At 45.0% G+C, this 27480-nt stretch overlaps 1 protein-coding gene across 6 annotated transcripts in view; it reads left to right on the forward strand.

The window, feature by feature from the left end:
* fryl (furry homolog, like) overlaps window positions 1–27480 on the forward strand; it is a 299072-nt gene that overhangs the window by 20888 nt on the left and 250704 nt on the right. For 2 of the 6 annotated variants that reach the window (XM_055636425.1, XM_055636427.1), the window contains exon 1: window positions 24019–25109. In XM_055636425.1, coding sequence (XP_055492400.1) covers window positions 24815–25109 — 295 coding nt within the window. In that variant the 5' untranslated portion in view covers window positions 24019–24814. Of the gene's footprint in view, window positions 1–10124; window positions 10217–24018; window positions 25110–27480 lie in introns of those variants that run through there. The other 4 variants (XM_055636421.1, XM_055636432.1, XM_055636452.1 and 1 more) reach the window with 3 other exon arrangements.

Raw genomic sequence — 27480 nt, forward strand, 5'->3', positions numbered from 1 at the left:
CACAGATAAATAAAGTTTTGTCATCTCGTATAATTCTCAGCATTGTTGCAAGTAGGTTCCATCGGTGCTTCTGCTAAGGATAAAATTGTTAAACACAATGAATTTGAGGCTCTAAATGAGTTTCTCCTTAAATTCGAAAGTATGAAAATTTGGATCGAGGTGGTAGAATGTACAATTCCTCCCCACCCACATAATTTCACAATAAGTAAATTGTTAAATATCCCACTACCAGTCAAGGTTAATGCCTCTTCCTGCAACCGCATAACACACCACCTTGAGAAGATTCGGACTAAATCCCTCATCAAGTAAAAAGTCTTATTCAGTTCAGCAAATTCCATCCGCAATCTCCCGGAGTCGGAGGGGAATAAATGGTGTGTGTTTTTTTTAGATTTACAGCCATTTCTGAAATATACACTCCTGTGAAAGTTATGAGTTTAATAAACATTGATTGTCATTCCAGTTTGTTTCTGTTAAATGTTTTTCTTTCTTTTTAATAAACAAATGAGATGAATGTGCACGTTAATTTAAGTGCTTTAGAAAAAATCTAGAATTGACATGTAATAACAAGTCTGGTGTCGTAATTTGTCTACCCAGGTTATGACAGAGTTCCGTTCCTCATAACTAATTATAATCGGAACAGTGGCAAGTCAGAAATGTGGCCAGCTGGCAATATATTCATACAAAAACATAGCAATGTATCATTAAACCAGAGCATTTAACACAACCATTCAGGTCTTGCCATGAACCAAGTTCTCCTACCTCTGCTCGTTTGTATGTAGAATATGGGCTGTACATAAATCAAATGTTAATCACCTGGTGTGGACCTGTACAGTAATGAATCGATGATTCCAAGGGAGGATAAAGAGAAAATCTTTTGGAAAGATTTTTGTTGAATGTTATTTTTGTTGAATTGTTCTGAATTTCTCTTTATTTGAGTAAATAAAATGAAGGAATAACATTACAAATATGCACAAGTTTTTGTTACAGTGCATTCAGAAAATATTCAGGCCCCTTCATTTTTTCCACATTTTGTTACCTTACAGCCTTATTTTAAAATGGATTAAATTCATTTTTTAAAGCATCAATCTACACACAATACCCCAGAATGAAGAAACGAAAACAGGTGTTTAGAAATGTTTGCAAAGTAATTAAAAATAAATAACTGAAATATCACATTTATGGATTCAGACTCTTTGCTATGACCCTCAAAATTGAGCTTAGGTTCATCCTGTTTCCATTGATTATCCTTGAGATGTTTCTACAACTTGATTGCCGTTCAACAGTGGTAAATTAAATTGATTGGACATGATTTGGAAAGGCACAAACCTGTCTATATAGGGTCACACAGATGACTGCATGTCAGAGCAAAAACCAAGTCATGAAGTCAAAGGAATTGTCCGTAGACCTCTGAGACGGGATTGTGTCGAGACACAAATCTGGGGAAGGGTATAAAACAATTTCTGCACAGCGGCCCCTGTCATTCTTAAATGGAAAAACTTTGAAACCACCAGGACTCTTCATAGAGCTGGCCGCCCGGCCAAACTGAGCAATCGGGGGAGAAGGGCCTTGGTCAGGGAGGTGACCAAGAACCCGATGGTCACTCTGATACAAGATACATTGGAGATGGGAATTCCAGAAAGACATTTGGCACCCCTTGAGGTCCAAACACAAGCCGTTTCAGTGCAAGCCATACATTACTTGGAAACAAATACCTACCCTCTGACCATGAGAAACATAATTTAGTCATAAAACCATCCATCACATCTTTGCTGTGATGTGTAATGCCTTGGAACCAGGCACCGCTCTTCACCTGGCCAATACCATACCTACGGTCTGGTGGTGGCAGCATCATGCACTCTCCAGCCCCAGTCAGATGTCAGCAAAGTACAGAGAGATCATATGAAAACCCTCCAGAGCGTTCTGGACGATGGGGATTGTCCCGGACGGTCCCTAAGCACAAAGCCAACGCAGGAATGACTTTGTGACAAGTCTGTGAATGTCCTTTAGTGGCCCAGCCAGAGCCCGGAATTGAACCTGATCAAACATCTCTGGAGGGATCTGAAAATAGCTGTGCATCGGCGCTCCCCATCCAACCTGACAGAGCTTGAGAGGTTCTACAGAGAAGAATGGGAGAAATTACCCAAATACAGGTGTGCCAAGCTTGTAGCGTCATACCCAAGAAGACTTGAGGCTGTGATCACTGCCAAAGGTGCCTCAACAAAGTACTGAGTAAAGGGCCTGAATACTTATGTAAATGTGATATTTCAGTTATTTCTTTTTAATTACTTTGCAAAAATTTCTAAACGCCTGTTTTCGTTTTTTTATTCTGGGGTGTGTGTAGATTGATGATAAAAAAAAAGAGAATTTAATCCATTTTAAAATAAGGCTATAACGTAACAAAATGCAGAAAAAATGAAGGGGTCTGAATACTTTCTGAATGCACTGTATGTAAAACTATGGTTGTTCCTTTAAATGTAGCCTCAGCGCACCAATTTGCTTGGTCCCATGTTTCTTGGATTATCACCCACACAAAATGCTCATGTTGCTGCAATCGGAATTTAGGACCGTACCAATTCAAAGCAATATGCCGGAGTTTAATAATAGTATGTGTGGAAGGGACAGTATGATGATTCATTGACAGACCAACTTGATTGATTTGTTGACATTGCCATGAAGTTGCTTCATTTGGGTATGAAGTGTAGTTTGAATGTACATGTACATGTCAACGTGATTATTAACTGTAACAGTAGTATAACAATATCAAGGTTTGGGTTGTTGTGTCCAATACAAATAAATCTTGACATTGAAGTACAATGAAACGGGTTAAGCTGCTACAGGCTGGCTTTGCAACTTCTCTGGTTGCTTCATTAATGGGCCTGTCCCACTTAGGCGACTCTTTAGGCGACTGCCAGGGACTAGTTTTAATGAAATTCACCTACGACACCTGGCAACAACCTACGATAACCTACGACAACCTATGATAGCAAAAATTGTCGCCACTGTCCCCGAAAAACTTTCAACAAGTTGAAAATTTTGCGGCAGTTGCCTGTAGTCGCCCAAAAAATCACATAAGTAGGACAGGCCCATAAGACCCTCCCTGAATTGACATCGAGAATGGTTTCACAGAGATTTGTTTCTTGCACATTGTTATCCTTATTGTTGGCCTTTATTCCTTTCTCAGCTCTTGACTTTTCTGGTCAAGTTAAAACCAATCTAGAATAGCCCACTTTCCTCCCTTTGAGGTCTCATCTGCCATTTCTAAAAGGAGATTCCCTTGGGCCCTTTTTTTTTGGAACACCGAGACCAGCAGCCTCAAAATGCTCCAAAACACACAAGTCCCACTACGGTGTGTTTACTCTCACAGTTCGCAGACCTCGGGTAATTACGCACTTTCCATGACTCAACATCTACATCACAGCCCGACCATTGTTTTGAGCTCCCATGCATCTTGTTTGTCGGCTGCATTTAACCTCCACCTGACTTTCTTGGCTTCAGTGGAAGAACGGTGAGGGACCGCATGTAGTAATCATTAAGTATACAATTTTTAATGTGCCTCTCCAAACTGGCCAAACTTAAATTCCCATGAAAGCAGTTGAACCTGTTTTCTTATATATAATCTTCTGAATCATTCATTGCATTCATGAGTATTATTGAGAGTTGGATACAATAGTGCATAAACAGCTCACACGGCTGTTTATGTTGCTAACAAACTCTTCCCATCTTTCCATATCCTCTTCACCTTAAATACTTTTGCGCTGTTTGTCCCAACAGCTGGTTATGGTGACAACATCCACGTAGTCACCACCTTCCGTGTAAGGAGTTTCCTTCAGAATTTAATCTAATATTGTTAACAACCTTAAACAAGGCTATCTTGGTCTCTGGTTTTTCACATTTGTTAGAGAAATGAGACTCAACTCCTCATTGTTTTGTCATTGTTATAACCTTGTGATTCTTGTATGTGCTTTAGCCTTGTATTGCTGCAGCCAATGAATGAGTTGTAATTGGTCAGAAAATTACCAGGTCCCAGACCCTATTTCACTGCCCTCCCTCCCTTGCCCTCCCAGATGCTGCTCACCCTATTGAGTTTTTTCAAACAGGTTGTTTATTTTTTGTAGATTCTAGCATCTGCAGTCTCTTGTGTTGTTTGTTGGATCTGTGCATGTGTATTTTGAGCAATTTCACACTCATTATCCAGCAGTTTTTTGTGCCTTCATGTTTTGTGTTAGATGAAGGTTTCTGGTGGCTGGATGCTGATGGCTTCTGTCATTGCAATACAAACCATCTCCACTAGCTGCCACTAAATACTTCATTAAGACTGGCAATGATGATGAAATTCACTACCGTCTCCCGTATGCTGGCACAGACTTTGGCCTTCTGAGGAAAATCTTCAAACACTGTACAAAACCCATAGTCGACGAGAAAGCAGTGTGTCCTTTCTGTCCTGTGTGGACTACCTGCTCCGTGCACTTGAAGCTTTAGAGAGATACCTTCATTGGTGTTTTCATAAAATCCTCTAAATCCAAAGACGAATAAATGCACTAACACCCAGCATTCTTTCCTAAGCATTGACTTACACCAGGACAGATCCAAAAGAGTGGACCATGTTGTTCATTTGTTCAATGTCAGATTCCTGTAGCACTGGCCATACTCCAAGCTTAGTCTCAGTAACAGCCAGACAGAGGAAAATTGTCACTGGCCATTGTTCATGATGCTTAAAATGGGGAAGAAGCATCTGGGAGGGTACTAAAACCCTTGAATTTCTTTGGGAGCATACGAAAGCCCTGCAAAGATGGAGCCAGGACACACTGCCTCCCATGCTATTCACTTGTCTATCCTGATAAGCAGCCTCTACTACACCTTTGGCAGAGGACTCGCATTGATCACATCAGCCATCCAGAATCCATAGAACTGGAGCAGAAGTAAATAGTCCTTGATGTTGAAGGACTGTTGACGAAGATAACACATCATGCTACTAGTTAGTGCTGCATTACCTCACTAATCAATCCATGTTTTAAGTTGAACCTTCTGTTTCCTCATGGTTGCGGTATTTAATGTTCCAAGTGATGGTTTTAGCAAAACAAAAAAAATGACTACATATCTCACAGTTGTCCAGGAAAGAACTGCAGATGCTGGTTTAAATCGAAGGTAGACACAAAATGCTGGAGTAACTCAGCGGGTCAGGCAGCATCTCTGGAGAGAAGGAATGGGTGACGTTTCGGGTCGAGACCCTTCTTCAGACTGTTCTCACAGTTGTCCTGTGTGACATTTAATGCTTTCTCTTTAAGAATATGTACCCATATTTTGAGATTAAACCATATATTTGCCATTGACAATAACATTATAAAATAAATGCAAATTGTGCAAAGCGATTACTGTGATCAGTTTTAAATTCTCTGGGGTGTCTGCACCAGCAGAGCAGCACTCAAAGAACATGACACAATAACACAGCATGCTCGATCTACTCAGCAGGCCAGATAGCATCTATGGAGAAAGTAACATAATTCATATTTTACATGGATCACATATTATCAGAAAACATGGTTGAGAAATCTTTCTTGCAATATATGTGGAATTTAGAGGGGGAATTTGATCATTATTTATTTGCCTTCAATTAAGAATTCTTGAATGTGCCCATTGTGCATTCTGAACTGTGTAGGCTTTCACTGCCAGCTGAGAGTTTGCAAAATAATCATGATGCCACAGAGTGGCCTTGTTGTTTTTTTTAAGCACTGGCTTCAAATACATGTTGTTTACTAGCTATAAACACACTAGATGGCAGTGACAAACCCTTATTCTTGAGTGGCATAAAGGAAAAGCTCTCACACGGGAATGGGGCAAGAGTATCAAAGATTTTGTGGAATCTGTGGCATCAATAGTGCTGAAGACATTTAATTAGAAAGTTCACAAAAATAATAAAAGTAAGAATACATATTCTCGGCTCGATAATTATCCTGCGAAAGGGATGCAAGCTGTCCTCGAGTACCTAGAACAGCACCAGGTCGTCAAAAGGACTGGCTTGTGGTTTATGAATGAGGAGCGTGTGTTTTTTTTTAAACCAAATGTGAACATTGAGTTTTCATTCAAAGTGTTTAGGAATGAGTATTAGTAATCATTATATTAAAATAATAATGATCAAATATTTCAATTGTGAAAGTTTACATTTCCATTTTCCTCTTGCATAATTATGCTAGATTTGACAAATTCCCAGCTGAAATGTGTTCCTATAGTTACAATAAGCTATAATTTGTTTGAGAGAACAGAAGCTGTTATTTATGTGATTGCAAGGTTTGGTGATTGAGAATGGAGGATCTGAAATTCTATTCTTGATTGAACAAGATGCCAATTTACAGACTACCTCAACCTATGTGTCCAGGAGGATAATAGAATAAATGGCAAGGAAGTGAAGTATATGTTTTGCCTGAAAATAATACCACTCGTCTTTCAGATGGGTTGTAAAATGAAATTTTGAATTAAGTCGAGCAGCTGATGGTTTCTTGGGTTGTTCTCAATTTAAATATTGTTTATCTGACTGGTGGCACCAAGGCAGCATTCTTCATTAGGATTCATTCTTGATAGTATTCCAGTACCTATTCTGTGACTGCTGTTATGAAGCAAGCACTTAAGATACAGGATACTGAGTTGGATGGTCAGCCATGATCATATTGAATGGCGGTGAAGGGCCGAATGGCCTACTCCTGCACTTATTTTCTGTTTCTATGTTTCTATGATCAGTTTGGGAAAAAAAGTCCATATTGCCAATCCATGTTCTCCAGAGATGCTCCCTGACCTGATTTGCTTTGCATCTTTTTTTTTTTGTAAAACTGGCATGTGCAGTTCCTTGTTTCTACTTGAGATCTTGCAGTTTTGAGAGGTGAGTTATGGAACACATTAAATCCAGTCTACCCAGCAGCATTGACCCACTGCAGTTTGTCTACCAACAAAACAGGTCCGCGGATGATGCCATTGCCCTAGCCCTATACTCATCCCGAGAACACCTGGATAAAAGAGACACCAACGTCATTCTCCTATATATAGACGGCAGCTCTGCCTTTAATACCATTACACCATCCAAGCCTATCACCAAACCAGCAGGACTTTGTGTCAGCATCCATCTCTGCAACTGGATCCTCAACTTCCTGACCAACAGACCCTAATCAGTGAGGACACGGGACAAATCATCGTCCACGATAATCCTCAACACGGGTGCTCCGCAAGGATACATGCTTTCTCAGCTCCTTCACTCCTTGTACACCCACGACCGTGCAGCCATGTACAAATTTAATACAATTGTCAGATTCACAAACGACACCATTGTGGGCCGGATATCAAATGATGATGAGACAGAGTACAGGAGTACGTGTCCTGGTGTCGAGACAACAACCTTTCTCTCAATGTCAGCAAGACAAAGGAGATAGTGAATGACTTCAGGATGTGAAGCAGTACACATACCCCAGTTTGCATTGACGGTGCCGAAGTAGAGATGGTTGAAAACTTCAAATTCCTAGGAGTCAATATCACCAACAACTTCTCCTGAACCACTCATATTGAAGCAACGGCCAAGAAAGCACACCAATGCTATCTACTTCCTTAGAAGACATAGGAAGTTTGGCATGTCTCCTACAACTCTCACCAACTACTACAGATACACCATAGAAAGCATTTTATCAGGATGCATCACATCTTGGTTTGGGAACAGCTCCATCCAAGACTGCAAGAAATTGCAGTGAATTGTGGATGCAGCCCAGACCATCACACAAACCAACCTCCCTTCTATTGACTCCATTTATACCTCACGCTGCTTTGGCAAGGCCAGCAGCATAATCAAGGACGAGTCACACCTTGGCCACTCCCTCTTCTCCCCTCTCTCATCAGGCAAAAATTATAGTGTTTAAGAGGGAACTGCAGATGCTGGAGAATCGAAGGTTACACAAAAAAACTGGAGAAACTCAGCGGGTGCAGCAGCATCTATGGAGCGAAGGAAATAGGCAACGTTTCGGGCCGAAACCCTTCTTCAGACTGATCGGGGGCAGGGGTGGGCGGGGACAAGAAAGGGAAAAGGAGGAGGAGCCCGAAGGCTGGGGGATGGGAGGAGACAGCAGGGGGGCTGAGGAAGGGGAGGAGACAGCAAGGACTAACAAAATTGGGAGAATTCGATGTTCATGCCCCCGGGATGCAGACTCCCCAAACGGAATATGAGGTGCTGTTCCTCCAATTTCCGGTGCTGCTCGCTGTGGCCATGGAGGAGACCCAGGACAGAGAGGTCGGAGACGGAGTGGGAGGGGGAGTTGAAGTGCTGAGCCACCGGGAGGTCAGCTTGGTTACCATTGCGGACCGAGCAGAGGTGTTCGGCGAAACGATCGCCCAACCTCCGCTTGGTCTACACTATAAACCCACTGACTCCCATGGCTATCTGGACTACACTTCTTCCCACCCTGCTTCCTGTAAGGACTCCATCCCCTACTCCCAATTCCTCTGTCTACGCCGCATCTGCTCCACGGATGAGGCGTTCCACACCAGGACATCTGAAATGTCCTCATTATTCAGGGAACGGGGGTTCCCCTCCTCCACCATAAATGAGGCTCGCACCAGGGTCTCTTCCATACCCCGCAACACTGCTCTCTCTCCCCATCCCCGCACTCGCAACAAGGGCCGAGTCCCCCTAGTCCTCACCTTTCACCCCACCAGCCGTCACATACAAAAAGTAATCCTCCGTCAGTTTCGCCACCTCCAACGTGACCCCACCACTCGCCACATCTTCCCATCTCCCCCCATATCTGCCTTCCGCAAAGACCGCTCCCTCCATAACTCCCTTGTCAATTCTTCCCTTCCCTCTCGGTCCCCCCCCTCCCCGGGCACTTTCCCTTGCAACCGCAAGAGATGCAACACTTGTCCCTTTACCTCCCCCCTCGACTCCGTTCAAGGACCCAAGCAATCGTTCCAGGTGCGACAGAGGTTTACCTGCATCTCTTCCAACCTCATCTATTGCGTCCGCTGCTCTAGATGTCAGCAGATCTAAATCGGTGAGACCAAGCGGAGGTTGGGCGATTGTTTCGCCGAACACCTCCGCTCGGTCCGCAATAACCAAGCTGACCTCCCGGTGGCTCAGCACTTCAACTCCCCCTCCCATTCCGTCTCCGACCTCTCTGTCCTGGGTCTCCTCCATGGCCACAGCGAGCAGCACCGGAAATTGGAACAGCACCTCGTATTCCGTTTGGGGAGTCTGCATCCCGGGGGCATGAACATCGAATTCTCCCAATTTTGTTAGTCCTTGCTGTCTCCTCCCCTTCCTCAGCCCCCCTGCTGTCTCCTCCCATCCCCCAGCCTTCGGGCTCCTCCTCCTTTTCCCTTTCTTGTCCCCGCCCACCCCTGCCCCCGATCAGTCTGAAGAAGGGTTTCGGCCCGAAACGTTGCCTATTTCCTTCGCTCCATAGATGCTGCTGCACCCGCTGAGTTTCTCCAGTTTTTTTGTGTAACCGGCAAAAATTATAGATGTGTGAAATCGCACACCACCAGATTCAGGGACAGTTTCTTCCTAGCTGTTATCAGTCAACTGAATCATTCCACCACAACCAGAGAGCAGTGCTGAACTACTATCTACCTCTCTGATGACCCTCGGACTTTCCTTGATTAGACTTTGCTGGCTTTACCTTGCACTAAACGTTATCCCCTTATCATGTATCTATACATTATAAATGGATCGATTGCAATCATGTATTGTGTTTCTGGTAACTGGTTAGCACATAACTAAAAGCTTTTCACTGTACCTCGGTACATGTGACAATAAAATGCCCATATTTTGTAAATGAAGAACAAAATATTTGAAACTTCATACAAAGTGCCTGAGAAATCTACACACATATTTTTTATTTACCAATATGGTGTGCAAATATTTTCTGATGGGATATCCTCATAATCTAAGTGGAGAAATTTGGTGCAGATTGGCAGAGACATAAGCAAAGTATCATGTGTGTTGTGTGTGTGTGTATGTGTATGGTTATTATTAGTTATATAAATGTTTAATTTCCATATTTCAAAAAAGCAAACTAATTTAGATAAAGATTTATTTAATTTCTATATTCCAATTTTTAAATAAATGCAATACTTTATAATTTATTTCATTTCAGGTTCTTTTGCCCCATTCCAATTTTATCATTTGAGGAAGACCCAGCTCATCTCTATGGAATTTAGGCAAGATCAATCACCATAGAAACATTGGGTAGGTACAAACACATCGTAATATTATTCATGTGAAACCATAAATGGTGTGCAAGCTGTACCGGGAATTCATTGGGATTGGGGGGGGGGGGGGGGGACATCTATACATTTCACAACTTGTGAAAGTTTATTTAATGAAAATTAACTATACAAATGCACTATTTTGATAACTGCTTAAGTACTAATTTTTTGCAGTGTCGATTGACTGGACACTATACATAATCTATACAACTAAAACTCTGATCTTGTGCTCTTCTGGTTTGCGGGGTTTTTCTTTTTTTTTTTAATTTTATTTTTATTAGAAGTACGGTAAATTACAATCCTACATAACACATATATCTTAATACATTTTTTGTACCGCTTCATTTTTTTTTGAGCTTTAAGGAAAAAGGTAGAAGTAAGGAAAGTAAAGAAAGTGCAAGAGAGTCGTGAAGTGCAAGAGTGTTGGGAAAAGAAAGCCCCTTAGGAAAGAAGTTAGAGAAGGAAGTAAAGTGAGAAAATAGACCCTAGAAAAGAAAGAAAGAGAAAATAGAAACAATCGCTCTATTATAACATTAAACTCCGCAGAAAGGGGACTACCAACCAAGTCTGTTTTTGTTGTTTTACCTCCCGTTACCAGGTCCTGACTATTGCACCTCATACTTGTAATAGGTCCAGAAACATAGACCACGTCTTTTGGAATTGGTCTGCTTTACCGGCTAGGAGGAATCTCATCTCTTCCAGATGTAATGTTTCAAACATATTTGATATCCACATTTTTATTGTTGGTGTCGGCGCATTTTTCCAGAATTTAAGTATAAGCTTTTTTCCCATTATTAGCCCGTAATTAAATAAATTCTTCTGAAACACGTTTAATTCAGGGTTACCTTCCGATATTCCGAAAATAATCCATTCTGGTTTTGGTACCAGTTTTATTTTGATCAATTTTGAAAAAATATCAAATATTTCATACCAGAATTTTTTGATTTTTATACAAAAAACAAAAGAGTGCGCTATGGTAGCTTCTTGACACCGGCATTTATCACAGATTGGTGAAACATTAGGGAAGATTTTATTTAATTTAGTTTTTGAATAATATAATCTATGTAATGTTTTAAATTGAATGAGCGTATGTCGTACGTTGTCGTACATAATCTATACAACTAAAACTCTGATCTTGTGCTCTTCTGGTTTGCGGGGTTTTTCTATTTGCGCAAAAACGGTACCCAATTTTCGCCTGTTACTCCCTGTTCTCCTGTGCTGCGAGTGCAACAAGTTTCATTCCGATCGGTGGTATATTGTAAAACCTATCGCGTTTAAAAATCTTAAAAACCGCGTGTACGCAGATTGGCCTCTTCTCCTGTCAGTCAATGCGACTCCCCTTCCTGCCCCAATTCCTCTCTCCCCTCCTCACAGAAACTTGTCTATCGTCTCCCCCACCACCAGCCGCGGGGAGGGGGGGGTTCAGTGGAGGCCCAGTGGAAGCCCTGGTCCCATCTCTCTCTCCCTCATCACTCACCCCTCTCCCCCGCCCGCCCTCTGCAGCAATGGCGGTCCCGTCTACCCATCCCCCCCCCAGGTCCGTCGCCTCTGCTGCCACCGTTGCGGTAACTTGCCCTCATGGCCTTCTCGGAGATCTTCTCCACCAGCTCATCGAACCTTGTGGTGCGCACCGTGACGAACATCGACTCCATCTCCCCACGACCTGGCGGCGGGGGGTGGGCAGGGTGCGGACGGGCCCAGCGGGTGGGCGGGCAGTGCGGGGACGGGCCGAGCGGCAGCAGCGGGCGGTCGGACAGGACGGGGTTGGGCCGAGCAGCGCCTGAGCCGTAGTGGGCAGAGGAAGGGAGGGAGAGTCGGGTTGCAGGGTGGCCGAGCAGTTTGCGCGGAGTTTCACAAACACACACGCACACGCACACACGCGCATGTGCACACACACTGCAGATGCTGCTTTTTATGGAGGGAGGGAGAGACTGAGGGTGGGGGAAAGGAAAGGGAGGGAGGGAATAGGGAAGGAGGAGAGGGGAAAGTTCCTGGTGAGGAAGGATAGTGGGGGGGATTGAGGGAGAGGAATGGGTAGGGACGGGGAATGTGGGGGAGGTGAGGAGACGGGGAAGAGGGGGGAGGTAGGGAGTGGAGAATAGAAAGAGAGGAGAGCAGTGGGGGAAGTCAGGAGGGATAGTGGGGGGGGGATAGGGGCAGGTGAGTGGGGATAGAGGGGTGGGAGGGAGGGAGTGTGAGGGTAGGGGAAAGGAGAGAGATTGGGGGAGGAGAGGGGCAAGAAGAGGGAGGGTGAAGAGGAGGGGGAGGGAGTGTTGGAGGGTGAGGGGAAATGAGCCGCGCCTGCGCAGTTGGGGGTATGTGTGAGTGGTGCAATATTGTGTTGGGGGGCGGATTGCATTGGGGGAATGGGTGAGTGGTGGAATATTGCATTGGGGAACGGGTTGCGTTGGAGGACCAGGCCTCCCGTGTGACGGACACAACGGGTCCCACTTAATCTAGTATTAAGCAAATCTGAGAAAAATTACACAAGAAAAAATTATTGTGTTTATAGTCACTTTGTTTACTTATTTTGTGTTATGTGATTGTAATGTGCTTCTGGTATCATATATATTATACAAGTAGGCAGAATGTATTTATGTAATATTTTAGAAAATAAATTTCTTTAATTTGTGGAACCAACTGGTGAACAGGTTATTTTTGATCGTGTGTTGTGGAATGAAAATTATAAATGGCCTTAGCCTAAGAGAGGATTGATCAAATTTAAATTTGGATTCAAAGTGCATTTGGATCGAAAGTGCCTGAAGCCAGAATTTTGAATGTAAACAAAGAAAACTGCAAAAGTATGAAATTGGGAAATTACATTGTGTAGTGACAGCTGACAAACGGGTTCACTTTTAAAGAATTTAACAAAGCAATACATGTCTATTTAATACGTTAAAACCCAGCAAAGTGAGACTTTGAAGTTCTCTCCCCAAGAAGACTGTAGATATGCCGTTGAGTATATTTGACAGAGATTAATAGTTTATTAGCTATTAAAGGAATGGGTAGATATCAGGTTAGTACAGGAAGTGGACTCCAACATAGATCCACCAGGTCTTAATCTCAAAACCCACTACTGATTTCATCACTTCCGGCTCTCTGCCCTCTAAAGCCTCCAATCTTATCATTCCCCAGCCCCGCACGGCCCAATTTTATCTTCTCTCCAAAATCCGCAAACAGAACTGTCCTGGCAGACCCATTGTTTCTGCTTGCTCATGTCCCACCGAATTAATGTCCACATACCTCAACTCCATCCTACCCCCACTCCCTCCACACCTACGTCCACTCCCTCCATACCTATATCCAAGACACCTCATATGCGTTTTGTCTCCTCAATGGCTTCAGTTTTCCAGGCCCCCACTCCTTCATCTTTACTGTGGATGTCCAGTCACTCTACACCTCCATCCCCCATCAGGAGGGTCTTAAAGCCCTCCATTTCTTCCTTGACCGCAGAACCAGCCAATTTCCGTCTACCAATACTCTCCTCCACGTAGCAGAGCTGATCCCTACCCTCAACAACTTCGACTCCTCCCACTTCCTCCAAATCCAAGGCGTAGCTATGGACACCTATGACCCCTAGCTATGCCTGCCTCTTTGTAGGGTACGTCGAACAATTCCTGTTCCAGGCGTACACTGGCTCTATCCCCGAACTCTACCTCCGCTAGATTGATGACTGCATTGGTGCTACCTCCTGCACCCATGCAGAATTCCTGGACTTCATCAACTTCACCAATAATTTCCATCCTGCACTCAAATTCACTTGGACCAACTCCGACATCTCCCTACCGATTCTAGATCTCACCGCCTCCATCACAGGAAACAGACTATTGACCGACATCTACTACAAACCTAATGACACCCATAGCTATCTTGACTACACTTCATCCCACCCTGCTTCCTGTAAAGACTCTATCCCCTACTCCCAATTCCTCCATCTACGCCACATCTGCACCCAGGATGAGGTGTTCCATACCAGGGCATCGGAGATCTCCTCATTCATTAGGAAATGGGGGTGCCCCTCTTCCATTATAAATGAGGCTCTCACTAGGGTCTCCTCGATATCCCGCAGCTCCGCTCTTGCTCCCCCCCCCCCCCCTCTTCGTAACAAGGACAGAGTCCCCCTTGTCCTCGCCTTCCACCCCATCAGTCGTCGCATTTAATCCTCCAATGTTTTCGCCGCCTCCAACGGGATCCCACTACTGGATGCATCTTCCCATCTCCGCCCCTTTCTGCTTTCCCCAGAGCTCTTTTCCAAAACTCCCTGGTACTTTCCCCTGCAACCGTAGGATTAGATAGATTAGATTAGATTCGTTTATTGTCATTCAGACCTTTCGGTCTGAACAAAATGTTGTTTCCCTGCAGTCATACATGTAATAAAAAATGACAAAAACACACAATCAACACAAATTTAACATCCACCACAGTGAGTTCACCAAACACCTCCTCACTGTGGTGGAAGGCAACATCTTAAAGTCTCTGTCTCTTCCCTCTTTGTTCTCCCTCTGCGCCGAGGCGATGGCTCAAATTCCGCGGGTGGTCCCTGCGTCCGCCACAGCTCCAGGGCCGAGTCAGGTCTCCGCTGCTGCTACCGCCACTACTGCTTCGGGGCCGAGTCAGGTCTCCGCTACCGCTGCTGCCACAGCTCCAGGGCCGAGTCGGGTCTCCGCTGCTGCTACCGCCACTACTGCTTCGGGGCCGAGTCGGGTCTCCGCCGCTGCTGCCACAGCTTCGGGGCCGAGTCGGGTCTCTGCTGCTGCTGCTACCTCCGCTACAGCTTCGGGGCCGAGTCGGGTCTCCGCTGCTGCTGCTACCTCCGCTACAGCTTCGGGGCCGAGTCGGGTCTCCGCTGCTGCTGTCGCCGCCAGCCCCAGGGCGGAGTCGGGTCTCTGCTACCGCTGGGGCCGAGTCGGGTCTCTGCTGCTGCCGCTGCCACCGCAACTCCAGGACCGAGTCGGGTCTCCGCTGCTGCTGCCGCCGCCGCCACGGTTCCAGGGGCCGAGTCGGGTCTCCGCTGCTGCTGCTAACCTCCGCTACAGCTTCGGGGCCGAGTCGGGTCTCTGCTGCTGCTACCTCCGCTACAGCTTCGGGGCCGAGTCGGGTCTCCGCCACTGCTGCTGCTGCTACAGCTTCGGGGCCGAGTTGGGTCTCCGCTGCTGCTGCCGCCGCTACAGCTTTGGGGCCGAGTCGGGTCTCTGCTGCTGCTGCTGCTACTCCGCTATACAGCTTCGGGGCCGAGTCGGGTCTCCGCTTCCACTGCTGCTGCCACAGCTTCGGGGCCGAGTCGGGTCTCTGCTGCTGCTGCCACAGCTTCGGGCCGAGTCGGGTCTCTGCTGCTGCTGCCACAGCTTCGGGGCCGAGTCGGGTCTCTGCTGCTGCTGCCCCCACAGCTTCGGGGCCGAGTCGGGTCTCCGCTTCCACTGCTGCTGCCACAGCTTCGGGGCCGAGTCGGGTCTCTGCTGCTGCTGCCACAGCTTCGGGGCCGAGTCGGGTCTCTGCTGCTGCTACCTACCTCCGCTACAGCTTCGGGGCCGAGTCGGGTCTCCGCTGCCACTGCTGCTGCCACAGCTTCGGGGCCGAGTCGGGTTTCCGCTTCTGCTGCTGCTACCACAGCTTCGGGGCCGAGTCGGGTCTCTGCTGCTGCTGCTACCTCCGCTACAGCTTCGGGGCCGAGTCGGGTCTCTCCGCTGCTGCTGCTACCTCCGCTACAGCTTCGGGGCCGAGTCGGGTCTCTGCTGCTGCTGCCACAGCTTCGGGGCGAGAGTCGGGTCTCTGCTGCTGCTGTCGCCGCCACAGCTTCGGGGCCGAGTCGGGTCTCCGCTGCTGCTGCTGCTGCGCCGCCACAGCTTCGGGGCCGAGTCGGGTCTCCGCTGCCGCTGCTGCTGCTGCTGCCTCCGACCACATCTCCAGGGCCGAGTCGGGTCTCGCTGCTGCTGCTGCTCCTGCCGCCACAGCTTCGGGGCCGAGTCGGGTCTCCGCTGCTGCTGCCGCTGCTACAGCTCCGATGCCACCAGCTCCGCCATTAAGCCTCGGCGCAGACGGAGACGGGGACGGGGAATACGACCGAAGAAAAAGTCGCATCCCCCGAAGGAAGAGACCAAAGCATGTTTCTCCCACCCCACCCACACACATATACAACTTAATAAAACAAAATTAACTAAAACATGACAAGGAACAAAACGAAAGAAAAAAAACAGACGGACTGCAGGTGGGCCGCAGCTGTTAAGCCAGCGCCGCCATCTTGAAAGGAGATGCAACACCTGTCCCATCACCTCCCCACTCGACTCTATCCAAGGACCCAAACAGCCTTTCCAGATGAGGCAAAGGTTCACTTTCATCTCCTTCAACCTCATCTACTGTATCCGTTGTTTCAGGTGTCAACTTCTCTACATCTGCGAGACCAAGCGCAGGCACGGCGATCGTTTCGCTGAACACCTCCTCTCAGTCCGTCTTAACCTACCAGATCTCCTGGTGGCCCAGCACTTCAACTCCTCCCCCCATTACCAATCTGACCTTTCTGTTCTGCGCCTCCTCCATTGTCAGAGTGAAGCCCAGCGCAAATTGGAGGAACGCACCTCGTATTTCACTTGGGTACTTTACACCCCAGCGGTATGAACATTGACTTCTCCAACTTCAGATAGCTCTTGCTTTCTATCTCCATCCCCTTCCCCTTCCCACTTCTCCCACCAATCTTACTGTCTCCAACTACATTCTATCTTTGTCCCGCCCACTCCCCTGACATCAGTGAAGAAGGGTCTCGACCTGAAACGTCTCCCATTCCTTCTCTCCAGAGATGCTGCCTGACCCGCTGAGTTACTCCAGCATTTTGTGTCTACCTTCGATTTAAACCAGCATCTGCAGTTCTTTCCTACACATAGATCAGCCATGATTGTACTGAATGGTGGAGCAGACATGAGGCATTGAATGGTCGATATGTGCTTCCATTTAGGCTTCTGTGGTGAAATAAAAATTGGGGGGAGCGGTCAAAGACATTTGCACTTGTATACTTCTCCTAAATTGTAGTTTAAATGTCCTGCCAAGTTTGTAAATTGAATAATTCCAAAACCTTTGTACAGTTTTAGAAATCCCTCTGCAGATAATATGGGGACTGCGTACGACGATAACTGCAGGTGGACTTCTGTTATTGGTTAATTTAATGGGAACTGAAATGTTGAATTGAATACTTTATTGTCACATGTAACAAGTCATGGTGAAATTCTTTGCTTGCATTCATTGCCAAGGTATGCACATTGTCACCCATAAAGCGTGTTTACAAAGTTACAAATTCCCTCCCCTTCCCTCACGGCGGGTCCACCCACACCGGGTCCCCATTGCTCGTTTGTCTCCCTTACGGCGGCCACTCCACGCCAGATCCTCCTTTCTTCCTTCCCTCAGCAGCGGCTTCCTCACTTCCACGTGGTCCGTCCTCGTCTGTCGGTTAGTGCCACCATCGACCGCCACACCAACCTCTCCACTATCTCTGCCGGGTCTCTCCTGTCTGCAGAGTTGGTGTACTGGACCATTTCACTTTGTTAAAAAAAACACAAATGTTGAATAGTTTGTGGCCCACTTTTAAGACACAATCTAAACTGAAATAATAGTTTCCACTGGATGCTGCCATATCTTTTGAATGAGATGTTGAGCTAAGTCTCTTTTTGGATTCTCAAGTGAACATAAATACTGCAATGTAGCATGTTTTCAGAAAACAAGTTTTTTTGCTTTTCTGTTGTCCTGATGTATTTATCATCTAATGTTTTGAATGGTTTTGCATATATATTCACCCCCCTGTTATATAAAATGGTTTGTGAGGTTGTGAAAGTGCCAAAGAAATGCTAGGTTTTCCTTTGTACGAGATACCAATAGTACCACTCCCGTCCTGGGAGTCGAGTTTGATTCATTGGAGGTGGTCTTGGAGGGGACGATGCTCCTCAAACTGTAGAGCATCTTTGACAATACAGTTCACCCCATCCATGACACACTGATCAACCTGAGAAGCACCTTCAGCTGGTTCTATCAAGATGCAGCACAGAACGCCACAGGAGATTCTTTTTTTCCCTGTGGCTATCAAACTGTCCAACTACTTCCCCTTCTATCGGAGGCAGACTGACTCTCCCCCCCCCCCCCCCCCCCCCCTAAATCTTTGCACCCCCCCCATCCTGGACTTCCCACTCGTCACTTTAATTTCATATATCATGTTTTGTTTCATGACTGTTGGCCGACCAATTTCCCTCCTGGGATCAATAAAGTTCTGTTGTATCGTTTGAAAGAATCTGCTAATGAAAATGGATACCTCTTTACCTATAATTCCTAAAGTATCTATCCAAATACAGGAGGGCTCCATCCTGTATTTGGGTCTTTCTTGGATTCATTAACTTATTTGCAATATGATTTTTATTCACAACTCTGCTATGACTTCTGTGAAGATGAATGGTTTGGTCTTTGTCTTGGGATCTGAACAATATGGTTGTATATTTTGATAATGTTGCAGATTTAGTGAACCGTGTTGTATATTTGGATTCTCAGCCTTTTACTAGTTGCAGTGTAGTAAACTGCTTGTGATCTTTGGGCTTGAATGAGAGGTTGTGAGGGATGAAGAATTGTCTTATTTCCTCAAGTGAAGGCTTGTTGTTCACTAACAGTTTTGTGTGGACATTTTAATAAATATTATGCTCTATTAGGTTAATTTCTCTTCATCCACAAGTGACATCAATGAAGTATTGGTGGAAACAATTGGTAAATTGTGAACTGATGGAGATTCGTGCTTGCATTTACAATTAGATCCAGTTTTAAAGGAGCCTTTGTTTGGCAGAAGATATTTTACATTGTCTTTGCACGACATACATCTTCCACACAAGGATTTGCTTTAAAGTCTGGGTACACAATTGACCTTCATGTTGAGTTTCTAAACATTATTGATTTTGACTTGCAGATTACTGGGATCCATTACTAAATGAATACACTGTTGGGGAAGAGGTACTGGCCTTCAGACTATCTACAATATTGTTTCCAGCTATATAATTCACACTTTCTGAGATTTAAAAATATTGGACTCAATTCAAAAGCGAGCCACTAGAATGTTAAGCAACTTAAATGTTCTCGGCTTTCACTGTAAACCCTTTAACTCTGGAATAATAGTGAAAATGGTATGTGGGGAGTGCCGATTTGATTGGGAGTGGTTAATGTAATGATGGGATTAAGTTGCAACTTGTTGGGTATATTTTGAGAATTAGATATCACAAAAGCAGAGAAGGACAACCAGGGGATTTGAGTAAAATACCGAAGCACAGAAAGATATCAAGAGGCTTTACCCATTTTACAATGGTGGTGGATTTGTCAGTGGGTTGTGATGTTGGGCTGAGGGGAGTTACCAAGCAATGTGGATGCTTAACATTATTTCCGCCAATGTTTCTAATTTCAAGTTCAAGTGAGTTTATTGTCATGTGTCCCTGTATAGGACAATGAAATTCTTGCTTTGCTTAAGCATACAGAAAATAGTAGGCATTTACTACAAAACAGATAAATGTGTCCATATACCATGATATAAATATATACACACATGAATAAATAAACTGGTAAAAGTGCAAATAACAGAAAGTGGTTATTAATAATCAGAGTTTTGTCAGAGCCAGGTTTAATAGCCTGATGGCTGTGGGGAAGTAGCTATTCCTGAACCTGGTTGTTGCAGTCTTCAGGCTCCTGTACCTTCTACCTGAAGGTAGCAGGGAGATGAGTGTGTGGCCAGGATGGTGTGGGTCTTTGATGATACTGCCAGCCTTTTTGAGGCAGCGACTGCGATAAATCCCCTCGATGGAAGGAAGGTCAGAGCCGATGATGGACTGGGCAGTGTTTACTACTTTTTGTAGTCTTTTCCTCTCCAGGGCGCTCAAATTGCCGAACCAAGCCACGATGCAACTGGTCAGCATGCTCTCGACTGTGCACCTGTAGAAGTTAGAGAGAGTCTTCCTTGACAATCCGACTCTCCGTAATCTTCTCAGGAAGTAGAGGCGCTGATGAGCTTTTTTAATAATTGCATTAGTGTTCTCGGACCAGGAGAGATCTTCAGAGATGTGTACGCCCAGGAATTTGAAGTTCTTGACCCTTTCAACCATCGACCCGTTGATATAAATGGGGCTGTGGGTCCCCCTGCTACTCCTTCCAAAGTCCACAATCAGTTCCTTGGTTTTGCTGGTGTTGAGGGCCAGGTTATTGCGCTGGCACCATATGGACAGTTGCTCGATCTCTCTTCTATATTCTGACTCATCCCCATCAGTGATACGTCCCACAACAGTGGTGTCATCAGCGAACTTGATGATGGAGTTCGCACTGTGGTTTGCTACGCAGTCATGGGTATAGAGTGAGTACAGCAGGGGGCTGAGCACGTGGGGGTGAATTACTTGAATGATTTGGAAACCCAAAACATAAAGATCAAATTTGCAAATAGAATCATAGAGACACACACCACAGAAACAGGCAGAGTTTGTCGGAATACACCATTTGGGGAAAATGGTGGAATTAAGTTAATTTAGGATTAGAAAATTAGCTGGGGGTGAAATATTTAAAAGCAAAATTTAGCTTTCTCAGTCACCATACAGCAATGGCCCATTTAGTACCTGGAATTGACAATACTCTTCCAATGTTATAAAGCAATATACCATCCGACGTATTGATAAGCACTGCCATGCTAATACAGGTGCACAACCTTTTATCCGAAGATCCAAATAACGAAAACCTCCGAATAGCGGACATTTTTTCGGTCCTTGAAGAAAGGTCCTTGAAAACGTTCACCAAGGGCGGCCCGCAGAGGTGACAGCGGAACCTCCGGTCGGTCCTCGAAGAAAGGGGAACTAAATCCCCATTCATAAAAGAGGGTAAGGTGAGGGTATATTGCGCGGGAGGGTTAATAATTGACAATATGCTGCTGCCTGCCCGCTGAGTTAAAAAGTTCCCACGGTAGACTCACGATACACCCCACCTTCACCCCTCGGCTTCCCGGCCATGTGTGTGACCCCTTCTCTCCAGCTCCCCGCCCATTGCACTGGCGCGGGGGCTTTGCACTGTCTTCACATTGGCGATGCCAGCAGGCCTGTGCCAGTCACCGGAGACATCAGGACCAACAGGACACCGACCCCCAGGCCCACTGCAAGCACGGAGATACCAGAGACCCACAGCCAGCAGCAGCCCAGCCCCGTTCCAACTCCAGAGGAACACTGCAAACTGGCCAGAGACATCAGGACCACCAGAAGCCGCTCCCCGATGGGCCGCTACGGCGACAAGTGGCAGTTCGCCCACAGCCCGAGCTGTGCCCCCGCATCGGGACACCGACCCCCAGGCCCACTGCAAGCACGGAGATCCCAGGTCAGCAACTCCAGCCCAGCCCCGCTCCAACTTCAGAGGAACACGCTCCCCGTAGGGGCAGAAGCTGATGGTGTGCAAGGTACGTCTTGTTCTTGGGGTCGCGCAGCTCGGGCTGTGGGCGAACTGCCACTTGTCGCCGTAGCGGCCCATCGGGGAGCGGATTCCTCTGGAGTTGGAGGGGGCGGGGGGTATTGTGCTGTTTGATCGCCCCCTGCTATCCCAGGGACAGGGAGACAGGACGTTCATCGAGGGCGGCCCGCAGAGGTGACAGCGGAACCTCCGGTCGGTCCTGGAAGAAAGGGGAACTAAATCCCCTTCATAAAAGAGAAGTGGAGGGTATATTGCCCGGGAGGGTATATCGCCTACCTGGAAGGAACCGGACATTTTTTCCAGGATGTCGTCTGCACACCAAAGCTCACCAAAGCTCACGTTTGGCGCCAAACGCACGTCGCCTCTGCTGCACACGGATATAAGAGTGTGAAAATGTCGCCTTAGGCCGCCTTAGGGCATGTAGCCCCGCTAGGGTGACATGAGTGCGAGAGGTGATTCAATGCTGCGGTCACATTTACAAATTCAGGAATTCATTCAACACACTGCATTTCATACAGACATTTATTCTGGAAGAAAAAACTACATTGAAGACTCAAACTCGCGACCAAGGAACTGCCGGGATCAAGGCGCAAACTCGCGACCTTGCGGATATGAGCCGAGCACTCTACCACTGAGCCAGCCATTAAAATCTACGCTAAAAAATTTCCATTCCGAAGGCCGACAAATTCCGAATTACGAAAAGTGTCTGGTCCCAAGGCTTTCGTATAAAAGGTTGTGCACCTGTACCTGTAAAATTAACTTTTGTATCCATTTGTAATTTTGAACATGTACTTCAGCTGCAAGATGTCTGTTAGATTTAATTGATGGTCACAAAAAGTACATTTCAGTTAGTTCTTAAATGTTTTCTTAACAGGAAGATAAAGCTCTCACTCAGAATTAATAAAATTGTTGATGTGATCTTTGGGTGTGTTCTTTCAGTCAGCCACAGTTATTTATCTCCTCAATGTATTAGGGGCTCAAATGGAGAATTATTTCTCATCTTTTCTGTTTGCATCACCAATTTCTTTGCTGAATTACCTTTAGAATGTTGCTACCTGAAAGACACTTTATAACCACACCTACATCCACCTATCACTTTCCAGGCTTTGTCCCATCCCCACCTCTCTTCCAGCTTTCTCCCCCTACTATACTCGGTCTAAACAAGTGTCCCAACCCAAATTGTTGCCTATCCATGTTCTCCATAGAAGTTGCCTGACTCACTGAGTTACTCTAGCACTTTGTGTCCTTCTTTGTAGACCAGCAACTGCAATTCCTTGTTCTACGTTATAAGTACATATAATAATAAAAAATAACTGCACATCATTATTTCAGAATACAGTATCATTTAGTTTGTGTGTAATGCTATTTGTCCTTTTTAAATACATTTTAATTGCCACTTGAACTCATTGCAGTGCAGTAAACCCTGGTTACAACTAATGTGGGGGGGGGGGGGGGGGGTTGGTTGGTGTCATTTATTGCTGATTAGCTGCAGATGGTTAATACACAAAATGACACAAAGTGCTGGTGTAACTCAGCGGGTCAGGCTGCATCACTGGAGAACATGGATAGGTGATGTGGGACGCTTCTTCAGACTGTTCGGTCTGCTGAGTTACTCCAGCACTTTGGGTCAATTGACTGTAAAACTAGGTACTCAAGCCACTGGTCTGCACCAGTGAGCTCTTCTTCACCGGTTGACCCACTGTTGTTGTGGTTCGCGTTGTAGCCCCTGAGAGGACGAACTTTCTTCAAGCTGCTGCTACTGACAGGTTGCGATCGGTCACCGTGAGGCTCCCTCCCATCTCACCCATTGCTTTGTCTGTTTCCCCGCTCCACCGCCATCTCCTCCTCTTCCTTTGCCTCAGTCACCAACATCTTCCAAGGTTTGGAGAGTTAGTTCAGAGATACAGGACGGAAACAGGCCCTTCGGCCCACCGAGTCCGAGTCAGCTAGCGATCCATTCACTCTAACATCATTCACACCCATGGGACAACTTACAATTTTACCGAATCCAATTAACCTACTAACCTGTATGTCTTTTGGACTGTGGGAGAAAACCGGAGCACCCGGAGAAACCCACGGAGGAAAAAACTCATCACTGTGCCACCAAGGGGGTGGAGGGCATGAGGCTAAGTGGGCAGAGTAATGGGGAAGGGGGGGAAGAGACCGAGTGGACAAAGCAATGACTAACAGAAAGAAGGGGCAACAGGGGGGGGGGGGGGGGGAAGAGAGATCCATGGTGACCGATCATATTCTGTCAGTGGCAGCGGCATGAAGAAAGTATTTTCTCCAGGGACTACACCATGGCCGCAATAACAGCCATATCAACCAAACCGTACGGTAGGTGAAAGGCTCGCTGGTGTACATTGCGAACAGGGGTAGGTGTAGGAAGCCTGGGCTGAGGAGGTGGTGCGAGCAGGGGTGACATTGGCAGGTTTGTGCCTTTTAACCAAATTCCGTGATAAAGTGGTCTGTTAAATTAGGCTTTACTGTACTCATTTCTTGTATTGAATAAGAGCCTGAAAACAAAGGAAATACTCAACATTAGACAGTATCCGTGGGAAGAGAAACGGAGTGAATGTTTCAGAATGAAGGTTCGGCTTGCCGTGCTGAGTATTTCAGCGTTTTCAGTTTTTATTTTAGATTTGCAGCATCTGCGTTTTATGAAAATGTTCCCTTGTCACGAAGAGGTTTGCTAGTTGAATGTTGTAATTTTGAATAAAACCTGTAAGTTTAGATTACGTTGTTTACATGGCGTTTAAAGTGATGCACATTATCTCTGGAGAACAGATGTGTTGGAAATATGAGGTTCCGCCCACCATGAATGGTTTGAGTGAGGGTGTTTTGCAAGTTGATAAACAGAAGCCAAGTTCCTGTTAATGAACGAATCCCAGAATGTCTGATGTTTCATGGAATTACACTCATTTTCAATTCTTTATCCATTGTCAAGGTGGTTTCTGCTAGGTCAGGTCTACAAACCTGTTAAAATGTACCTTCGAGCTTCTTATCGATTGTTATACTGTGTGGCCTTATCGGTTTGTAAGGCAGGCAATGTGTCCCAAACATTGCTTGATAGCTAAATGTTGACCTGCAGCTTTTGGGCACCTCCCAATTCCCCAATGACATCATTTGAAATCCAATGCAAATGATCCACCTTTGTGTATTAAGGAAATTGAATAAGCACTCGGTGTGTAGGCAAGGCAGTTCAAGCTGCTGCATTTATTTTCTGACACTTCATATGCAGGCAATGGATTTCTTGAAGCGAGTAGTGCCTGCGGTTATATCTGGGGAAGTGGTTTTGGATGTTGAGCCTACTGATCGCGATACTGTTCCCAGGCTTTTAAAAATGAGACGGTTGAGTCTGCTTTCAGTAGGACATACAATAGAAGAAATTAATTCCACCGTTCAGCTGCGTGGACCAGAGCCATCAAAAGGTGCACTTTTTGTATCTTAACTGTACTAGGTCAGCAATGGGTAGTGGCATAAACCTTTTGGGATTTGTATTTTACTACAGAATGTTAAGATTTAATAGAATTACGTTTGTATCTTGCAGAAAGCATACAAATATACTTTTTCTAGATCAACTAATTTTATAAAATTGTTTTGGATAGTAGAAAAAAAATAGGTAGATCTTGAAAAAGACAATTCTGTAACACAAATAAATATTGTTCAACCGATCTGATCAATTGGTTGACTCTTTAGAAATGATCAGGAGCTTTGATCAAACATTTAGGAAAGAAATTTATATTTTAATTGTATTTGTTTATTTCACATCTGAAATTAGGTGAACAGATGTATTATTGGAATTAAGGAATCTTAATAGTAGTTAAAAAAAACTCGTTTTGACTATTATTTGAAAGCATGCTTAAACTAAATTACCTTAATCCAAACAGAAATGGGAGTGAATATTTGCTTTTACATTAATTCCTTCTGTTAATAATTACAAGCAGGCGTTAACCAACATGTTTTTAAAGATAAACTAGAATGTTTTTGCTTTTTCTTCCTTACATTTAACTAGCAATAGGTCTCTTGAACTTTTATAAACAAACAGTTATCTGTCTTTTATTAAAGAATCAGAAATTTGGAACAGGAATTCCCGTTGATTACCTCTGTTATTGGTCTAATGGAAATAAAATGTCTTTAGATGTCGTTTGGTTAAACAGTTTTGAGAAGTATTTGAACATTTGACTTTTGAGTTGGCTTAATAATTTAGTTCTTTCCTGCCAGTAAATTGTATTTCTTACTTGAAAACTTATTTTGTGCCCTTGTTTGGTCTTCCTTCTGGATACTTATTAATCTTGATTTGTCTCTACTACCATATGTGTCGACCTTGCTTCAGACGCACTCCATTTTATTTGTTGAGCTCTTCTGGCATTGAGAATATCCAGATTTTGTTCACAGCGATCCTCACTCAAGATAATAGAAAAGACCAAAGTGCATCACTATGGTAATGCACCCTGAAATCACCCCATGGAGATCTTCAGAATTTTGAGAGTGATAAGGGTACAGGATAATGTTCTTTGGCTAGGAAATGTAATGTTCATCATCAGTAATGGCCCAATAGCACCACAGCCATCAATATCCTCATTCTCCATAATAATAATTCCTGCCTCTGTTTTCAAGGTTTAATTTTTGTTACTTTCTTGCTATACTCTTACAATATAAATGTCTCTAATTTCTGGTCCTTGCTTGCTGTGAGATTACTAATATGCAAGGTAAGATTTAAAATAATGTCTTTTCTTTTTGTTTCCCTTGTATACTGATCTAGAAAATTTACTTCAATGGATTCTGTGAGCAACGGTTCAATTTACTTTTTTCCGACTTAATTTATTTTTGGATGAACTTGACTTCGAATAGAATAGAATAGACTAGAATAGAATATGTTTATTGTCATTGCACAAAACTGAGCAACAAAATTCCATTTGCTTCTCCTCCGTTAAAAGAAATACAACACGACACCAATGCACATATGTACAGTTAATAGTAGAATATAAATACATTTTTAAAAGAGTTTAAAAGAATTTAGCGATATTCCTCGAAGTTACTTCTTGCTTCCCAGTGTTCACTATTGGAGTTAAGCTCTTTTATCGCACAATGGTAGAAACTATGTTTTAGTCTACCAGTGCGAGCCTGCAGAGACCTGAATCGCCTCCCGGAGGGTAGCAGAGTAAAAAGGTGGTTGGCAGGGTGGGATGTGTCCTCCTTGATATTTATGGCCCTGCGCAAGCATCGGGCCTTGTATATTGTAGACAGCTCCCATCCTGCGTTTGGACTGTTCGACCTGCTGCCCTCTGGAAGGTGCTATAGGTGCATCAAATCCAGGACAAATAGACTCAGAAATAGTTGCTTTCCGAAAATTATAACTACTCTTAATTCAAATTCACACATGCACTGACTTCACAGGCCAACACCCGGACTTCCATCTGTATATATGTATATAGCGCCGTAGAATTGTGCATCTATCTCCCCCCCCCCCTTCTCCCTTATGTTTTTGTTTTTCTGTTTCTTGTTTTTTGTACTAAATTATATGTATGCACTGAGTACGAGCAGCTTTCAATTTCACTGTACATGTATAGTGACAATAAATGGCATATCTATATATCTCATATCTATATGTCATCCAAGGAGGGCAGGTTAGCGTTTGTAATGCGCTGCGCAGTTTTTATAATTCCCTGCAGTGCCCTCCTCTCAGCCACGGTACAGCTGGCAAACCACACCAGGATTCCATAGGTGAGGATACTTTCCACGGCGCATCGATAGAAGGACAGCAGCAGCGGCTGTGAGACGTTAGCTCTCCGTAGAGAC

The sequence above is a fragment of the Leucoraja erinacea genome, chromosome 1, assembly GCF_028641065.1.
Source record: "Leucoraja erinacea ecotype New England chromosome 1, Leri_hhj_1, whole genome shotgun sequence".
Lineage (NCBI taxonomy): Eukaryota > Metazoa > Chordata > Chondrichthyes > Rajiformes > Rajidae > Leucoraja > Leucoraja erinaceus.